General features: G+C 33.7%; 1 protein-coding gene across 2 annotated transcripts in view; it reads right to left on the reverse strand.

Annotated features, from left to right (window-relative positions):
• Positions 1 to 20,777, reverse strand: part of LOC131846053 (solute carrier organic anion transporter family member 5A1) — a 51,156-nt gene that overhangs the window by 4,063 nt on the left and 26,316 nt on the right. For both annotated transcript variants that reach the window (XM_059195273.1, XM_059195271.1), the window contains 12 exons: positions 18,435 to 18,566; positions 11,070 to 11,237; positions 10,853 to 10,982; positions 10,553 to 10,769; positions 9,465 to 9,667; positions 9,127 to 9,268; positions 5,692 to 5,799; positions 5,099 to 5,329; positions 4,566 to 4,730; positions 4,105 to 4,306; positions 3,277 to 3,446; positions 1,646 to 1,919 (listed from right to left, as the gene is read on the reverse strand). In XM_059195273.1, coding sequence (XP_059051256.1) covers positions 1,646 to 1,919; positions 3,277 to 3,446; positions 4,105 to 4,306; positions 4,566 to 4,730; positions 5,099 to 5,329; positions 5,692 to 5,799; positions 9,127 to 9,268; positions 9,465 to 9,667; positions 10,553 to 10,769; positions 10,853 to 10,982; positions 11,070 to 11,237; positions 18,435 to 18,505 — 2,081 coding nt within the window. In that variant the 5' untranslated portion in view covers positions 18,506 to 18,566. The remainder of the gene's footprint in view (positions 1 to 1,645; positions 1,920 to 3,276; positions 3,447 to 4,104; positions 4,307 to 4,565; positions 4,731 to 5,098; positions 5,330 to 5,691; positions 5,800 to 9,126; positions 9,269 to 9,464; positions 9,668 to 10,552; positions 10,770 to 10,852; positions 10,983 to 11,069; positions 11,238 to 18,434; positions 18,567 to 20,777) is intronic.

Here is a 20,777-nt window from a genome sequence, read left to right on the forward strand (position 1 = left end):
CCAGTGACATCATTATAATATTTTCTCGTTAAGTTTTATTGTAATATACATAATTTCGTACTAAGTAACGTGTTCCCCCGTTTTACATTTCTATAATAGTAATGAAAAACCTAGATCGACCCTGTTCACTTCATCTAGGATTGAAGTTTTAAGCTATTTAGCTTAATTAATATTCCTTCTTTTGAAACCGAATTTCATTTCATTATAAATATAAATTAACTGACCCGGCAAACCTTGTTTTGCTTTATAAATTAACTAGCTGTACCCGCGACTTCTTCCGTGTGGAATAGTGACCTTTATCAAATAAATAATAAATATTTAATAATGTAACTCGAAAAATCCAAAGAAAAAAGTTTCATTGTACTAGTTTTGAAAATGACGAATTTTTTCATCATCTTCAACTTTCATCTTATATTTCATTTTACCCTCTTAAGGATAACATTTTACATACTTAGAATGTCATATTTATTTATATTTTAGTCAGCAGCCTAAAAAATATTTTTAATTAAATTATAAGATTATAAATTAAAGCTTTAGCTTACAAGATCTGACTTTAAAAATGACGATATCTTCATATAGCCTTTCATTTCCCCTTTCAACCCTTTTTCGCATTAAAAAGTAGCCTTTCTCACGGTCTACATTAACTGTGTACCAAATTTCAATTAAATAAGTTCAGTAGTTTTGGCGTGAAAGCGAGACAAACAGACAGAGTTACTTTAGCATTTATAATATTTGTAAGAATATCGTTATTAAAAATAGGGGTTGGTGAAAGACGGGCCAAAATTTAGGCGTGTATGTAACATTATAAATAAATAAAAAATTGCCCATAATACAAAAAAAAAAATTCTGGGTAGGCCACCCCTATGACTTAGGGGTATAAAAAATAGATAACAACCCTACCTCAGACCTAGCAAGTATACATATCAAATTTCATCAAAATGTGGGAGAAATATGGCAACTAACACTGTGATACGAAGTTTATATATAAGATATAGCGGAATTCTCATTAGGGAAAAGAGGGGTACATCGTAGAATACATGAGGTATATACCAGTAAATTCATTGTAGCTAAAACCAGTCTCTTACACATAACGATTGAAATAAAAAATCATATAGCCCGATTTTGATACGTACGAGTATAAACTTATCAAAATCGGGCTATACGTATAGCGCAGACGCGTTACAACATATCTTCGTCGAGAGAAAAAAATAGGCATGGAATGTAGAATAAACTATAACATAATATATACATTGGCACATAAGCCATATCTGCAGGGTGTCGGCTAACGATATTATACCTACACATTTACATTGAATCTTGAATCGTCCCTAATGAGGTACACGATACAGTTACCTACATATCTTGTATATACCTATCTTTGCAAAACAGATGTCATGTAGACTGAATTAACTGCCATCTATTTTCGTGCTTTGTTACTAAGCACCCACTAGTAATCCGAACTGCTTCAGATCTAGAGACATCTAGCGGCTACGGCGGCGAAATAAAATAGCCCGAAGAATAGCCCGAGTTAGGAAGGAACCATTTTCTTGTATGGGATGGGGTATCTGTATGTAATATTATGTTATCTGTGGTAATAGTCACATACATCAATATAATTGATTTCGAACGTGAGACGTCGACTGACCTGAGCACGATCATGAGAAGCGGCATCTGCGTGACGGCGACGACGAAGGTCATGAAGAAGAGCAGCACGAGGAAGGGGAAGATGGTGGTGCAGGGCGGGTTGCAGGCGCCGGCTGTGGCCACCGGCACCACCGTCACCTCGCTGCCGAACTCGCGCGCGCCGCCCGCCGTCAGCGCCGACGCGGACGCGCCGCTCACCACCGCGCCCAGCCCGCCCACGCCGCCCACGCCGCCCACGCCCCCCACGCCCACCTCGCGACTGTTCTCGTGCACACCTAAACACAGATTCCATTCTAATTGTAAACCCATTCTTATTTATTTATTCTTTTTCACTCAAATACTCGCGCGAACACTGCTAACGAGTGTGAAGCTTGAACGAGCGGGCATGAGCGGGGAACGATGCCCTGTATCAGCGGCGTGTGTCTACTGTTGTCCTCTATTTTTGTCGCATTATAATTTAAATATTGTAACAGTTAAATATACCTGTTGATACAGTCCACATAAGTTTTATTTATCTCCGAGGAGTTGAATCCCCAACAAGTATATAGAACTCATGTATTAAGTGAGGCTACAATATAATATAAATCAGAGTATCGATAATAACTAGGCGTGTAAAAACTTTAAACTGTTAATATTCATATTTATATTACTAGAAGTAGGTTAATAAAATAAATGTTAATTGGAAAATAATAAAATAGATATTAATTGACAAATCAGTATTTCCACTCGATAGACAATATCGGGTGGAAGGAAATTGTTAGAAAGTTAGCTGACCTCCACGCGGTGGAAACCATCGTGTTAAATTGCTATTTGCCAAGATGGGCTAACTGACCTGACTTCCTGCTCATTTTATCATCTTCCACTGGTGCCCCACCGTAAGCTGTTAGTTAATGCGGCATTATACTATTATAATTCTTAAAAAAATGTTTATCATGGCCATAATCAGACAAAGAAAATATTGCACTGAATGTGGAATGAATGGTTGTAGCATTTTATAATACGTCAACCATTGGAATTAACTGCAATTCAGCAATCTTCATAATCTTAAATACACGTGTCACATATATAAAATAATCTTATACATAAAATACTCGTGTCTTGACCGATTTTTATGAAAATATTATACGCATATTCAGTAGGTCTGAGAATGTGCCACTATCTAGTTTTCATACGCCTAAGTGATAAGCTTTGTCCACACCTAACATTTATTTTTTATTTTTTTATACTTTGGCATGAAAAAATACATTCACCCTTAAATTTTAACCCTTCTATCACCAACCCCAAGTTTTTAATTTACATGGCAAAACAACGTTTTCGGGGTCAGCTAGTAGTATATAATTTTATACACCTGCCTATATTGTTACACATATTTTGTTTTTATTTAACAATAGCTAGTAGACAATTATACATGGCATTGAGCATGACAATTTATTTTTTAATACATAAAAGATTAAAATAAGTAATTGTAACATCGGCCAATTTATTACAGAACTGTAAGGTTGTTCGGAGTCTAAAAACTTTGTATGTTCGGGTAATAATTATTTTACTTTATTTGTACTATTATATCAACAAGAAGATGTGCCACTACCTAGCATGTTTATGAAAAATGCTAGGTAGTAATTAATTACTTACATGCGCAGTTAGTAAAATTGGATCGAGATGAGAAGGCCGCGCAGCCTGCGTGACACGGCGAGAAGTACGTGAGTCCATTGTTTCCACATACTGGTTCCATGTCAGTCTCGGTGCACAGGCAATTGAAGTTACACGCGGCAGTCAAATTGACTTTAAACGGCTCCAGATTGCTATGAAACATTGATTTTCAGATACATGTTGTGGTCTAATAAATAACAGTTAATTAAATTGAAAAAGTCCATTATTATTCTTAATTATACCACACTGGAAATAGTGGTAGAAAGAATAACAATAATGTATATTAAATGCAATGACACAAAGTATAATCCCAAATTACCTGCATTCATCAACTCACTAGCTATTATCTAGTATAGAGTCTTTTCCAGTAATTACGATTTATTCGAAATAAGTAAGTCTACACGTGAATGTCAAAACCTATTTTATATCTATCGTCAGCATATAGCAGTGAAATTCTATCCCTTTCTACACAATATTGACAGATATAGGGCACGTATATTATACTAGGCTACATTAGGCTACTAATATAAGATAGTACTCTGAAATGTTTTTGTTTTTTATGGACAGCTTGGAAGTTCATAACGCGCTGTTATTAAATTTTCTACATTAATTAAATAATGTCAGTTAGTTAACTTTGTCTACTATTATAAAGCCGAATTGCTTCAACAAATCACATGATATATATTTACTGCCTTCAATTACTGAATAGACTCGATTGCTATTTTCTATACGTGGTTTAGGTTCATCAAACTCTTTTTTTGCCATAAAAGTCATAAATAAATAAAACGTATAAATTAACAAAAAAATTACCTGTTATTAGTATACGGTATAGTAGTACCGGCCATTTTAATGTTGTCGCAGCCCAAGAAGAATAGTAATGCGTAGCAGGAAAGGCAGATGGTGTTTGATATAAGAACAAATTGCACTGCGCCCTTCGGCCTTAGTTCGAGTCTCTTCAGTAAACAACCGCCCATAAAAATGCCGATGCACGCCCCGGGTATTGCAATGGATCCTGTTAAGTTATTATGTTTATGTTTAATTTCATAGATAAATGTTGATTCTTGAATCTGTTCAAAATTTATAATTTTTTTTGAAATTTTTTGTATTGAAGTTCATATATACAAAATCCACCACTCATTTTACAATTTGAACATTCAGGAATAGAAATTTCTTTTAAATAGTGTCATATCGGACAATTTCAAAACAATACTGTAGGTAATACAAAAAATTCCTGTTGTTGGTCATCGAGAATATTAATATTTATTACTCACCAGTGAACACGCTAGCTTGGCTCTTGCCGAGACTGAATTGCGTTTCGAGATATTTGGGTAGGAACACTACGAAACCAGAGACGATCATAAGCTCCATGCATGCACCGAGACACGTCACGACGTACACGGGATTTTTGAGCAAACGCCACATTGACACTGGTATATCTAAAAATAAACCTTGTGTTAAACTAATATAAAGTTCATATTTTCCTATTGTATTTGTTGAAAATTATTGAGATACAAATATCTAAACATCATAACATCATATCATACTATACGAAGTCTCATATTTATAACGTTTACTCGTAATTGAAAGAATGTTAGTGCTATCTTGATCCAGAAGATATAAGATTTAATGTGTTATACATCTAGGTCACTCGAGTAGCAATGCATCAGAGATGCTATGGTTGGAAGAGCATGACGTTAATTATCTTAAGGTGAATCGTCTGATTGTTTGTTATTAACGATCGCGTAACAATGTGTCAAAATATGCAGTTTATAAACACTATAACTATATATTTGTCGAAAAATACCTTTAATATCTTTTCCATATCCTGTGTCTTTAATATCTGACTGTGGTTTCGGTGGTTTCACGCTTCCAGAACCACTGGCGGCGGCTGCCTTCTCTACAAGTCTTATCTTTTCCTTTTCTCGAACCAGCACTTTTGGGAATGAGAAAAAAGGGATGGCGACCAGTATCAGGAGAAGACCGCCTAGTAAGAAACCTCCCCACCACATGCCAACCCATCGGTGATCTCCGGGGTCTGAAAACAGATTAAATTAACATAATATATATAACAAAAGAAATGACTACTCGATTAAACTATCAATATTACTAAGAACGAGAGAGAAAATAATAATTCCACATCACATATTATTTACCGATATGCTGCTGTCGTTTAGTTTTTTTTATTATATAGATATGATACCCGTTTGAGATATACGACACTGAAATTATTGTATACGAGATCACCATCTTGTTTCTTGAATCTTGTCTCTGGTTTGCAAAAAATGGTCAATTGATTATGTGGGGACTAATTATTTACTATACGCATTATTATTAAGTGTAAAAAAGTAATGAAAGACGAAACATTATTAACCAAAATTTTTATACTGTTTCACTTACCTATAGATATGATGGCGCCAGAGAAAGAATCCATGTGGAATGAAAGAAGGTATGCGCCCAGTAGAAAACCAAGAACTGGCCCGAAAGCAGCCATGCTGTACATACATCCTACAACAACCAACACATACTGTTACGAAACTTAAAATTAAAACACGTGTCCGGTTGAAAATTCTAGTAAGGGAAACTGATTTTAAAAAATACGGTTCCGGTGATCTAGCGGTTTAGCACATCGCCTTACTTCCGATGGTCGCCGGTTTGTTCGTTTTCTCGCACGTACGTACCAGTGTTTGTACCGTGCGAGAAAACGATATTATTCATGAGTTATTATTTGTATCAGTCTCGGTGTTTACTACATTAAAAAGTATGTGATTACAAAAATATATATATATATTTATGACAGTTGTCTAGTAGATACTCTTAACATAAGCTCTGCTTAGCACGATTCTGAATGTAGTTTGTTTAGAAAAATATTTGTTTACTATATTTGTAACACGTTTTCTATAAAAAATTGTATACATATTATACATTTTTTAATAAATATATGTTTTATAATAAATTAAAAAAAAACGAGGTTTATAAACTTGCCGTATTAACCATTAATAAGCACATTTTTAATATTATCATTTAACATTTTATTACGAATATGACTGTTTAATATTCAATATCAGTCAACTCCTGATGAACCTACTCGTGATTATCTATAAACGTGCCTCTCACATAAAATTCCTTTTATGATTCCTCCAGGATTACTTAGAAACAAAGTTATAATAATGCCAGTAAATTAGCATATTTCATTGAATAATTTGCTGAACGTTATAACGTCGTTTTAACTATGTACACGAATTACATCGTAGCCTATTACTTAATCACCATAATAAAAAAAAATTGTAGGTAACTAGAACACTGCTATACTTTTTATCGCATTAGCATGATACTCTCTAAATTGGAGTTCTACAGTAAATCTATATATTTTTAATTAAGTCCTGAATGTACCTAAAAGCTGCATGCGGCAATTGTCACTCACTTGTAGACTTTGCGGACCCAAACTAGGTCATTCTTATTTTGAGTGCTTGCAAATGGCGGGAAATTTTCGCAACGAATATCAATAACAAATGATTCGCTAAACTGGCCTCGCGTGCAGACTATTTCTTTGCACCCCATTAGTTATTGCCGTTTGTTAATTTCTGATTGTTCTTGAACTAAATTTTAAAGGTCATAATAAAGTGATCTAAATTCATTAGTATTTAAACATTAGCTGGGTAATTACAAACATGATATTAAATAATATCGCCTATATGTTAAAAGTATGTGGTATTCAATTAAGATTTTTAAAAGGTCAGTCTATGGAAATAGACTAATGCTGTTAGGTATCTAGTAGTGGTGACACAGTACTGATTAAAGTTACCACAGTAGCCACAAAAGAAACGAGCTTTATGAGTAATACGGAGGATTTTATCAATAACTTTGATCCCGTTGCTATTATATGCTACAAGTTCACCATTATAAATCGCTGCTTAGATACTACAATACATATAAAAAAGAAACAAAGATGTGTCCATGTGTTGGAGTTTGTCTGTGTAATATAATGAGTGAGACACCTGCTTCCTGTAGCAAGCAACAGACGCGTTCTATTGGAAAATCGATACCGGTGACAAATGTATACAATTAGGCTTGAGGCCAAAAGAATGTTCTTAACCTTCAGAAGCACCAGTCCTACTATATAGGTATATTTATTGAATAATTCATAAATATGGAACGAGTAATATTTTTTAGAAAAAAAAATTAAATTCCTACCTATTAGAAAAAAGTATTCACGTGGCTATGGGTAGTCGATATGTAGACACAGTACTTACAGTATAGTAAGCATGTCAAGGGTACGACCTCTTGCTTTCAGCTGAATCGTGGCTGAAGCACAAACCCCAATAAAGTGCAGTAAGCTTAACCATGCAACGGAGCGCAACTTTATGGTAACATTATTCGAAATTGTAACTTATTACTGTTTTAGTCATGCAAACAATGCACAATGTCAAAATTTATAAAAACACTAGGAACCCGCACGTATGCAATTATTGTATTTTTTTAAATAGAAAATCTAATAATAACTTCAAAAATATTAACCCAGGACAATTCACACAGCACCATCTAATCCCAAGCTAAGCTTGTTATGGGTAATGGGCTACTAGACTACTAATACAAAATACTTATATATATTATAAATACATACTTAATATACATATGTATTGGTTTGGTCAGTACAAACAATCACACTCATGAATACAACTGTTTACATCGCGCGAGGAATCAAATCATCACAAGTAAAACTGCGTTTTTTTCATATGAACATTAAACTTGTACTAGTATTTTACTGTTACGACTTCCAAACTTATTCTTTATGTCTACGGATGACGCACCCTAACAACTGTGTCAGTGATGTAACTAGTTGTTTACCACTCACCACTTATTAATTAAACGATACCTCAGGTAGAGTTCTAGGGTGGGTCAGGGCTACATTTGACGGGCCGTAAGTATATGAATTTATAAAATGCATACAAAACCACAAACACGTAGACAGCAGTGCATTGACATTACTGTGGCTTTGTCTTCTATACTAGTACAACACGCGTGGTTTTCATTACTAAACAATGTATGGGAGATTAATTTATTAAATGGATTCTGCAGTTTTATGACGCCAACATGAATGAGATATGAATTAGATACAGTCACGATATGAAGGTGAGGCCAAATTAAGTTTTTTGTGAAATTGTGAATTAATCGTAGTCCCAGCCAATTACTACAAACAGATCCTACTTACTATATAAATCGCTGAAACATAATAACGACAACGAATGTTACTATTTTCACTTATTCTATAACAAAGGTACAATAAGGTTATATGTAAGATTAATAAAAAAAACAAAATATATTAGAAAAAAGAATACTAAAAATCAAACCTATTTAGACCTATATGTTATATATCTTCATATATATAAAAAAAGAATTGCAGCATGTTTTTTTGGATGATAGTAGAACCGCGCTGAAAAACGTTCGCTGGAGTATCAGTAAAGACATCCCCTTGATGTCTTTACTGATAATGATATGTTGTTATTACAAAATGTCATTATATATAGAATAAAATAAATGCTTGGAATGAATATAAACTTCAGAATTAATGCAGTAGTATCTAATTGACCGGAATTGAAACACGAATTAAAAATATGCAATAAAACGGTATATTGTTATAGGTTCAATGACTTGGACCATGTTATATCCAAGAAATCGCAATTTATGAGACTCTGTGTGGTTACGAGCGAGGCACCACTCAGAGCATGACAATAAAGACATGCAATATAAGCCCCACTTGAAAGGTCATCTGAGGACACACACTCCATATAAAAACTTATAGTCAATCATAAAAACATTTAATTCACAACTTACCAATATACATGCTGGATGATTCAGGCCGTACATGGTCATCGACGTACGTAGTACCAAGTGTTAAAAGAGGAGATCCGCCGCATCCCAAAAGCAGTTGGGCTACAACGAACACCATTACTGGCATAAACGTGCTCGGTGTACTCTGTCAATTAAAAAAAAAACTTCAGTATTAAGATTCAGACTACAACTTAGCCCTCCGGAATGGCAACACAAGAGTGGTAACACGGACATCGCATTATGACGTTAGACTATCAAAGTGTATAGGCGACAGTTATTGTTAACCATCAGCTTGTTGCATAGCATGAAAACTTGATTTTCAATTTGATATGTGCACTTACCTTGATACAATTGTCAGGTCGTAAATTACTCGGTGGCAGACCTTGAGACAATCGGCCCAATCCGCCCATATCCTGGTCTAAGGCTCTCGGCAAGCGACAGATGTTGTCATCAGATTTATTGTTCATTAATGTTTCACTGTTCACTTCGGCTATGAAATGGGGAACGACAAATACTAATGATCCGATACCCATTATTACGGCACCTGAAAATAAATAATATATATTATAGATTAGACTCGATGGAAGAAAGAAATGTATTACTAATGAATGCCATTCTTCTTTTCTTCCTTTTCACATGAATATGTATTCATATTAGTACCATAAATGACTTTGTAACCCGTATGGTAGTTCGAAGTGCATTTTATTACATCTAGATACTAGGAAAGTAAACGGTGTAATTACAATAATAAAGGCAAAATACATTGCATTTTTAAAGTTCTTTCTCAAGAAACTCATTTACGCGTTTTACTTGTAATAATGATTTTGAAGTAAGGTTGTAATAGTAGAAATACTTTTAATCGTATTGTGACTGAATAAATACACAATATGTAGTCCTCATGATGAGCAATTTATAAGAGGCTACTATAGGAGCATAGCGTAAGTCCATTGGTACAAAAGAAGAAAAGCTTGAAATAAAATTTTTGAGTAGAGAACTGTACCCAACAATATAACGGTAATGAGTTTGTTATGATCATAATATCTCATCAAAAACATGTCCTTATCTCACTGTTATAAGTTATTATGTACCTTTCTACAGCTATTGTTTTTTATGTAGACAATACTGTTGTTAATGTGACGTTGAAGGTAGTCTTATTATTTCTTAATAAACAACTAATGATATAATAAAATAACCAAAGGTATAACCTTTGGTTATTTTATTTTATTCCTTGCATGTATTATAGATACTTATAAGTTAAAGACATAAAAAAGAAAACAAGCAAATATGATATGGGCATATTTTACAGCTCCACACACTCGGAAAGTATTTTATGACTACAATGGATGTAGTCATAAATTACTTTCCCAGTATTAAAAAAATGTTTATACATACAATGGTATATTTAAAAAAAAAAAAATAGTTTTCTAACCGACTGCGATCCACACTGGTATATGTCGTCTACTGCCGAGATATGAGACGAAGATCACCGTGATGACGTTTCCAATTTCGTAGCTGCTAGCGATGAGCCCCGAGAGACTCGAAGGAATTTCAAAGCGTTTTTCTATTGTAGTGATCACAGAGTTTATGTACCCGGAGCTTAAAGCTTGTTGTAAAGTTACCAGAAACGAAAGGAAAAATACAAATACCTGAAAGAAAAACCACAATATTTTTTAGAATTAACATTTTTGTTTATGTTTTGTGGATAGTTCTAACATCATTGACTACTTACTTTAATACTAGAAAATCTCTGGATAAAAAGCGGTCTCCACGATAAGATCCCGCAGTCTCTCGTGTCATGAGGAATGTCTAGAATTTCTGGAAACAATTGACGGGGCTTCTCCTTTTCGCGTTCCCGATCCCTGTGAAATGTGAACAGAATGGTTTACTATGATTGATTTGGGTTAGAACAACAGCTGTTTGTTGTGGGTCTTATTCTGGATACGTACCTGTCGCATATACCGGCGGAAGGGTTCCGGCTGTGACACTTGCCGGGCTCCCGAGGTGGGTGCGAAGGGTGTGGCGGTGTGCTTGGCCCTGCACAGTCGTCTGCGCCGCCCTCCGCGCATGTAGACTCGGCGTACAATCCCGTCATAGCGTACATCGACTCTTGCCTCCTGCAATCATTTATGTAATTCAATACGAGATTTAGGTGTCGTGCTATCCGGTCAGACGGAAACTTGACCGTACCTATTTTGCGGCGCAGCAATAGTTTCAATTTAAAAGGATTTGGTGGTTCGAAAGTGATTGAATGCATATCGAGGTAGAAATATTATATTGAACATTGAGACATTTTCAAAGGACAAATTTCTTACTGTACCAATTTAGTGGTTTACAAACTCAGTAAAAAATAAGTGATTATGACATGTTAGTTACCGTTAGAAAATGTTGGTTTATAATTTCCGATCTTAATTCCTCGATACAATGCTAAGGAGTTATTATTTTTCAAATATTGATAATAAGTATGTATTATATGAGATAAAACAATCTAAGAATATTGTCGAATGTTATTTTATCTATAGATATCTTTATATAAAGATTTATAATCGTATTATACATCGGAAATTCTGTAACTCGAAGTATAACATAAATTTTAATTTCATGTTATTTTTAATTTAAATAAGACAACGCCAAATTCGGCGTTCAATAAATATATAAACTGTTCAATAATTACATAACGTGTTGCCGTGTTTTGATAGTTTCTGAATATTAAAGAAATTTTAGAGGTATCTAATTGTAAAATACGTAAAAGGTTATTAACTTTGAACGAGTTAGTTAAGCGACTATGTCCTAATAAGCAGTTCTAAATGTCATTAAATTTAATGACTAATTTCAAGTTTTGAACGGGTCGGTTATGCAATATGCTTAAGCCTACCCATGGACGATGCTTCCTAGCAGACTGTGTGTGTGTGTTTCTGTTTCATTTGAATTTAAAAAACAATTACACGCTTGCGTACTAAATAGAGAATAATCGATTTATCAGATAAAAACCGATTTCGTTTCATTATAACCATTTTCATTATTTTAACATCAACATATTAAGGGTACATTTCTTTATAATATACAAACCAATTTAAAGGTATATTAATACCATAGAACCAAATAAATAGGGTTGTTCTATAAAAAGTTATGCTCGTGTAAATCCGTTTGGACAGCGTCCGTTTGGAGTTATCGTCAAAGCTAGGCTTTATCTGTCACTACAACTGTTAAATTTGCAACATTGAAGTTATGTGATCCCTTTATTTGAATAATAAAAAACAAAATTGCGGGAAGTAATCTAACCAGTATTATAGACCTCAGTTCTATGCATATTTACAATAAGAGAAAGTGATCAGAAAATCGTGGGAAAACACACTTGAATACACTTTGTTTACAAACATACCTTTAGCAACAAATGAATCATTTGATGTATAATCTATTTACGAGTATATATAATTAGAAAAAACGGAAGGTCATAACGCAGTTTATAACTGAGGTGATTGTTTACTTAAAAACTGAAGTCTATACACGTCTGGGTAAAAACTCTCATCTTGTAAATTAATTTTAATGGCTTTGCCTGTCTGTAAACTTCACAGGAAACCTATAGTGATATACAGGCTAGTTCAGATAACAATCCATGAGTCTAGAACATAGTTTTATTTTATAGTGCTTCGGAACAACCTGTGATCCTACTTTATTTTTACACCACTGATTTTGATTTTGATCAGCAGTTTTAGTAGGACCATCTAAAGACGGCCAGAATGATATTGATATTATACAATACACATAACAAAATGAAATTTTAAATAATTAAACAGAAACAATATTTCTACTTAAAGTAACTCTTTGGATTTGGGCTTGCAAATAATAAACGGTTTTTCTACTCGTATAACACTTTGTAGATATTATTATCCTATTTCTTTCTTTTAGTGTCTTCAGAAAATCATGGCAAGTAGCATAAAAAAAAAATTGACGAAGAGAGTAAAATTTACGGCTTGAACGTTTGGTAAATAATAATATTACCTATGAATAAAAGTTGTAAATATACCTTTGTAGCAGTGTTCGACATTGTTCTTCCAATGTGTTCATGATCACCGGCATGAACTGACAGTAAACATGTAATCGTGAATAATTCACTCACACAAATAGAATTCACTAACCCGATAAATTGTTTAAGATTTTATTATTTCTGACAAAATCGCTACATCTGTAGCGTATCTTTATTCGGCAAGATATATTTTCCTCACATATAAACACGTTCTTCAATATTAAAAAGGCGTACTTATCGAAAAAAGACAATGAGATGACTAATATTGAAGCCCGTGGTACTGTATGATGAATACGAGTTACGGTAACCAGCGGCATTTAGAATTGTAGGCCATGTGTCGCAAACTTTGTTATCTACGATACCGCGACGACTGATAGGCGATAAAATACAGGAACATTAGATGAAGGTGTGTTTCAATGATACTGAATAGGTGTGCATCATACAACGGCCCTTTTAATGTAATTTCCCTTACTGAGCCTACAATGTATTACGTATTTGATAACATTGGACTAACATTATCAACACGATAGGTATGTAGTGTGTATAGTGTGTGTATATTCATAACTCACTCAAAATACTTAATGAGTGTAAGAGTAAAGAACTAACAATACGCATTATATACTGTTTTAAACTTGACGCGGTCATTATTTATACGTATAATTAGTAAAAATCACGGGATCTTACCACGTTTTATATTTATTTACTGAGTTCCCGATATTTCGGTAGTGTTTCAACCACCATGATCACGGGTAGACTGAAGAGCAGCGGGTAGATGGAAAATGAAATCTTTTTATGGGCAGACATATGCGTCTACCTTCACACGTCTTCGTTTGTTGCTACTACTGGAACTCGCTCGATATTCATCTCGGCAAACTGTACTCACAGTATCTTTACGTACATTTAATACATTTTTTGATCGCGTATTTTGTTTTTGTTTAATTAAACCAATCACTGGATTCCAGGCATTAGAGAGCCTATAGCCGTCTTCTCGATTGAAATTTTTATATTTCTGTATTTCAATGGCCTCTCTAACCATTCTTGGGATATAATGCCGTTCTGATGTTAACACTTTTGGTTGGTGTAGTTCAATCCAGTGATTGGGTCCCGATCCCAACAAGTGTTCCGCTATGGCTGATTTACGTGGATCGTTGTTTTTAATAGCTTTTATATGTTCAGCAATGCGACGGGCTATTGTTCTTTTTGTCTGTCCGATGTATGAGCTCCCACAACTACAGTCCACCTTATAGACTCCAGGATGTTGTAGAGGAAAGTTGTCCTTAGGTGAACGTAACATTTGCTTTATTTTTCTGTGCGGAGTAAAAACAGTATCTACAGAGTATTTACTCAATAGTCTGCTTATCTTATCAGTCACTCCTTTAATATAAGGCAAGAAAGTTTTTTGACGTTTCACACTACATGATTTGGGGCGTCTGCTTTTGTTGTGTTTATGGCGCCATCTAGAAATGTCTATATTATAGCCGTTATTCCGTAGTACACCTTCTACGTGTAAGAGTTCTTCTTTAATTTGTATCTTGTCACACAGGTCATAAGCCCGATTAACCAGTGATGATACTACGGAGTCAAAGTGCCTGGGATGATGATGTGATGTAGCGTGCAGGTATTCTAGATGGCGCCATAAACACAACAAAAGCAGACGCCCCAAATCATGTAGTGTGAAACGTCAAAAAACTTTCTTGCCTTATATTAAAGGAGTGACTGATAAGATAAGCAGACTATTGAGTAAATACTCTGTAGATACTGTTTTTACTCCGCACAGAAAAATAAAGCAAATGTTACGTTCACCTAAGGACAACTTTCCTCTACAACATCCTGGAGTCTATAAGGTGGACTGTAGTTGTGGGAGCTCATACATCGGACAGACAAAAAGAACAATAGCCCGTCGCATTGCTGAACATATAAAAGCTATTAAAAACAACGATCCACGTAAATCAGCCATAGCGGAACACTTGTTGGGATCGGGACCCAATCACTGGATTGAACTACACCAACCAAAAGTGTTAACATCAGAACGGCATTATATCCCAAGAATGGTTAGAGAGGCCATTGAAATACAGAAATATAAAAATTTCAATCGAGAAGACGGCTATAGGCTCTCTAATGCCTGGAATCCAGTGATTGGTTTAATTAAACAAAAACAAAATACGCGATCAAAAAATGTATTAAATGTACGTAAAGATACTGTGAGTACAGTTTGCCGAGATGAATATCGAGCGAGTTCCAGTAGTAGCAACAAACGAAGACGTGTGAAGGTAGACGCATATGTCTGCCCATAAAAAGATTTCATTTTCCATCTACCCGCTGCTCTTCAGTCTACCCGTGATCATGGTGGTTGAAACACTACCGAAATATCGGGAACTCAGTAAATAAATATAAAACGTGGTAAGATCCCGTGATTTTTACTAATTATACGTATAAATACGCATTATTTACAAAAAACCAATAATTGTAATCCATAACTAAATGCTATTATTAAGAGCACATGCATTTCACATTTCCGTGTTAGATTGAGTGTGTCGACATTCTAATATAAATGCAAGAAATATTCAGGGTGATTGAATGGCGTAATGTGTCATTACATCTTTTACATTACGTCTTTCATTCTCTACACTGTAGTGTATAGAACACCAACCCTCCATAAATCAAAAGGTATTACTATAAATATGAAGTCTATATTCGGCCTCTGGAGTTGCCAATTTGTTCTACCAACGTCCATCCTTACAAGATATTGGTCTCTATAAAGATATTTATTGTAAACCTTTTGTGCTTGTTTTATAATATGAACGCTACATATTAAAAACTAATAGATTTTACAAAGTGGAATAATTCTTAATATTATAAATCCAGATAAGAATAAAATCCAGAAATATAAAAATTTATTATATAAAAAAAATTACAAATCCAGACAATGTCTTTAAAAAATAAGTATGGTTCTAGGCGCTGACATGTGATTAACCGTATGGATTATTATGTTTTGAGCATAATTTACTGTATGGACGTACTCTTCTCTCTTGACGTTATTGTTGATCTGGACTATAAATAATTCGCCTGTGCGCATATAAAGATAGAAATGATTTAATAGTGCGAGCCTAATGGAATAAATTAATAGCTGCAATCAATCTGAATAAATAGGCCACAATTATTTCATGGGTGGTGAACTCTCATAAGTACTACATCGAATATAATGTAATAAAAAAAATCTAATGGGACAAAAGTAGTAGGTATAGAATGGAAAAATACTAAGTTTATGTATAATACATTTTTTGGAGAAATATTGGCCCAATCCGAAGTTACCTCATTAATATTCATCACACAAACACACGGCTTAGAATTATTTAAAAGACATAAGCTACAGTTAATCATTTACATAACATTTGTATAAATAACTGACAGTACGACACGAATCAAGATAGTATGACTAATTGACTGGTGTTTTGTTACTTCAGTTATGACGTACGAATCTTAAATTAATATATTTAATATTTAACACATATGTAAACACATCTTTATGGGCTGCAAATGTGATTGTTGTATTTCTTTCTTCTCCAGTGTCCGATTATCAGATGAACGAGATTGGTTTTAGGATTTATAATATGGCATATATAATAGATACTATACTTTGACGAAATATGAACACGATATATTATTAAGAATCATGCAGGTAATTACATGGTGCAGTCATTACAGCATAAACAAGTTTTTCTGTCAAAACAGAGAGAGACAGAGAAAGAAAATTACTGAATCATTAAATTATCATAAAAATTCTCGATTTTTTTAGCGTATGTACCTCATACCATAGACATGGTCACATCGTGTACATATAGATGATTTTGAACAGAGATGCTTCTAAAAAAATTGCAGGTAGTAGATTTACTAATTACACTCTTTACTAATATCTCTTATTTGCATAATTTAGTGCGTGCAAATATTTCAGTGACATATTTCGTGCCATAATTAAACAAATCGAATTGAAATAAGCGAAGTGTGGGCGGCTATTGCAATGTTGTACACACCAGACTATTTTTAAATATTAATTGGTTACAAGCTTAAGTTACATTTAAGAAAACAATTACAAAATAAAAATATACTGCGCTTGAGAAAATCGATATTGCGACCATTGTGTAATTTGACTTGTTTAAGCTATAGACCGATGGATCGTAACGTAACAGATTTAACAGCGGAAGTTTTATTCTGGTCCAGTGGATCTAACGAGTTAGACATTTTACAGCCAACCTTGACTCGTGACTGGCAGCTGGAGAAGAGTCCAGTTGATCAACAAACGATACAAGCAATACTGAAATAAATTCTGCGACTTTGAAGTCAAAGTCGATATTTATCGATTAACTACGAGTATTCTACTGTAAAATCGTTAAATATACCTATTATAAAGGAAATCAATATGCAATATCATGGACATGTAAAGTACCCTCCTAATGATGAGCTAGCAGATGATAAGTGGAAACCGTTGCTATACTACTCATATACTTGAACAGCATTACGGACATCCCGTCCTTACGCAGCAGCACTTATGTAGCACTAAGCTGTCATGCTTCCGTACCCTGAATAGATGAGAATGAAATGGTCTAATTCTTAAAATATAGATGCTTTCATATATTGCTCTTTTCCAGTATTCGTTTTACTCTTATAGTGTGTTATTTCATTTACACTGCTTACCCTGTAAAGGACCTTATCTTGAATTAAAACTTTAAGAATATAATTAGTATGTACTGTAGTATTGTACTTGTTAAGTGCGTTGTGTAATACGAAGGGGAAACATTTAATTATCTTTTCTACAAACAAAGTACATTGAACTTGACTAACACTAACATAATTATGTTGATTGCCAGCTCGTGATTTGCATAGTTTTACTGTAATGTTTGCGCGGTGCTTGAACCAGTAAACGTTTCATCATTTATATTGAGTGCTTGTACAACTGAACGCTTCCCCAGCTTGTAATTTTTGCCATGATGACAGAGGGCCATCGTTTCGTATCAATTACTTTTATATTGATTGCTATATTTATACTTTAACATATAACATACGTTAATGAACAGATAGTGTTTATTTTCGATACTAAACAATTTTTCCTTAACTGCTCAATTGCAAATATTGTATTTAACATACAAGTTTTTTACTTATGAAATGTAGCGTTTTCCAAAGCATTTCATACTAATCGATGCTCTAACCAGTCCAGACGTACCGATATATAGATACCGAAATAACTATGGACTACGGATTATTGTATAGTAAGTGAGGTTATAATGGTCACCTGTGTCCTTTTCTGTGTTGCGGTGCAGCGTTGGTGCCGCCCGCACTCTGTTGTCGCTCTCCCTCCGTCATCTTGTTGAAGCACTCCGGTCCTCACCGCACGCCCATACCACACACCGCGATACACCTCCACCTGAACAAACAAAACAATTGCTTTCATATAATTATAATCCGTAATATATTTGGCGTAAAATATCCTTTAAGCGATATATAAGATTTATCTTAGTTAAAAAAATATTAATATTCGTTACAAAATATAGATTAATAATATACTCTATAGCAAATGCTATGCATTACAGAAATAAATCATCAACATGAGATCAGAAATAAAAAAGTAAATACAGACGAATTTAGAACTCCTCCTTTTCCATCTAGGCGGATAATACAAACTCGCTAATTGAAGTTAAAATAGAAATAGAGTAGAATAGAACCTCATTAGTAATTAGTGAATAATATTTACTAAACATTCTAGTTTAATTATTAACAATTTGCAATTCGGCAGGCTAATTTGTGCTATTTTATTTTATCTCGAAAAGAGATAAAAAAAATAATACTAATAATAGGTACCTACCTACGTTAAGATAGAAAACGTATGTGTAATATCAGTTTTTGCATAACTATGTTCTACAGCTTATACAATATTTTGGTATGAGTTCTGGAATAAGTTGTATGAGACCGATCATGAAAATAAATATAGTAAAAGTTAGTTTAAGGCTAGAAGTCTTTTCTACTCGGTCGTCTCTGCCTACTCTGTGTGAGACTGGGCATGGGAGTAAATATCTAACTATTATATTAGGCTTATATTTCTGTAATTTAGATTTACCTACATACATACATATCATTGTTATATAGATATTTATGTATACTATAAACACACATTTTTTGTTATCATTCAATGATTTACAATTATATATCGTTTAGTGTTCCAATCAATATTGATGTATATATATTATTAATATATGTAATAGTACTTTAATCTTTGATGATATAATACTTTAAAGATAAAAAGAAAAACAATTATTAGCTTATTAGACTATAATAATGAAACGTAGGCGAACAGCAGTCGATCAAATGGAAGAAATTGCCGGGGGTGGGTATATAAATAGAACTTATAATAAATAGGGTACCCATTCTAAACGCGCCCACTTCACGCATTTCTGCGAACATTTGCTTTACTTAGTTATATTTATATTAGGCAAGGACATATTGGTAATAGTAGAGGTCCATATTATAATTCTTTCGTTCATAAAAAAATTAATGTTTATCAAACTTATATTCATTAGCGTTATTTTTTAAACTTACATTAATATATCTATAATTATATATGGGAATGTAATTAAGTCACTATGTTTTTTTTTCTTACGCGACAATTGTTTCGACTACATCCGGAAGTTTAATTTAGTGCAAGGCAAGGAGCTGTGACGAAACAATTGTTGAGAAAGACGTCAACAAGTAATTATAGTCCCGTTCATAGTTTTAAAAATATTAGGGCGTTGTATTTTTCTTTAAAACAAAGAATAAAGCTTGTATGCAAAGTTAAAAGACAGTTCAACTGCTAACTTAATTGACATTCCCCGTTTAAAATAAAAGGTTATATACAACTATGAGGCAAGATCTATATTAAAACATTATACATTAAAATTAAAAGAAGGAACACCTTGGGGTTTTTTAGACAGTAACCGTCTACCTCTCCCGGAGTTGGCGGGTCTCCATTAGGATATTCCCAAGTTAAAAAAAAAACATACATTAAAATAGGATTTTGAAGGCAATGATAAGATGGTGACACAAATCACGGTCACTTCTCATGAAGCATGACATTGTCCTTCTCATGAAGATGGAAAACATGTTAGCTGTAAACTACTTAAAGCTCGCATTGTATCAACCTCATTCCTACCTTAGTGTATTCAACATAATATTTTGTTCTACAATATACCTACAGTCTATTCTACTATAAATAGAAATTTATTAGTACCATATATATTTTACATACAAGCGTTAATTAAATGCTCACCTAATTAATGAATAATTTAATAGTATTCACAATACTTATATTATACATATTAGTGTTATGCCCTGAATTATGAACAAAAATTAGCACTCTCCTTAGAATATTAGCGCAGCTGGTAATATTGTTTATTTGTAAGTTTATACATCTTATAATTGTAAAACAAATTTCCTGTCTCATAATACGATTATAATTACTATTATTATAAAGGAAACTGAAAACCAGCGCGGTATATGTGGACCTCATTGAGGTTGTACTTATATCAGCAACAGCTGAGGCAGTTCCTATTGCCAACTTTCTATATTATTTTTTATTCGGTGTATTGTTTGTAAATTGTAT

This window comes from Achroia grisella, unplaced genomic scaffold (assembly GCF_030625045.1).
Source record: "Achroia grisella isolate CSIRO2021 unplaced genomic scaffold, CSIRO_AGI_Agris_v1 utg487, whole genome shotgun sequence".
In the NCBI taxonomy this organism is placed as follows: Eukaryota; Metazoa; Arthropoda; class Insecta; order Lepidoptera; family Pyralidae; genus Achroia; species Achroia grisella.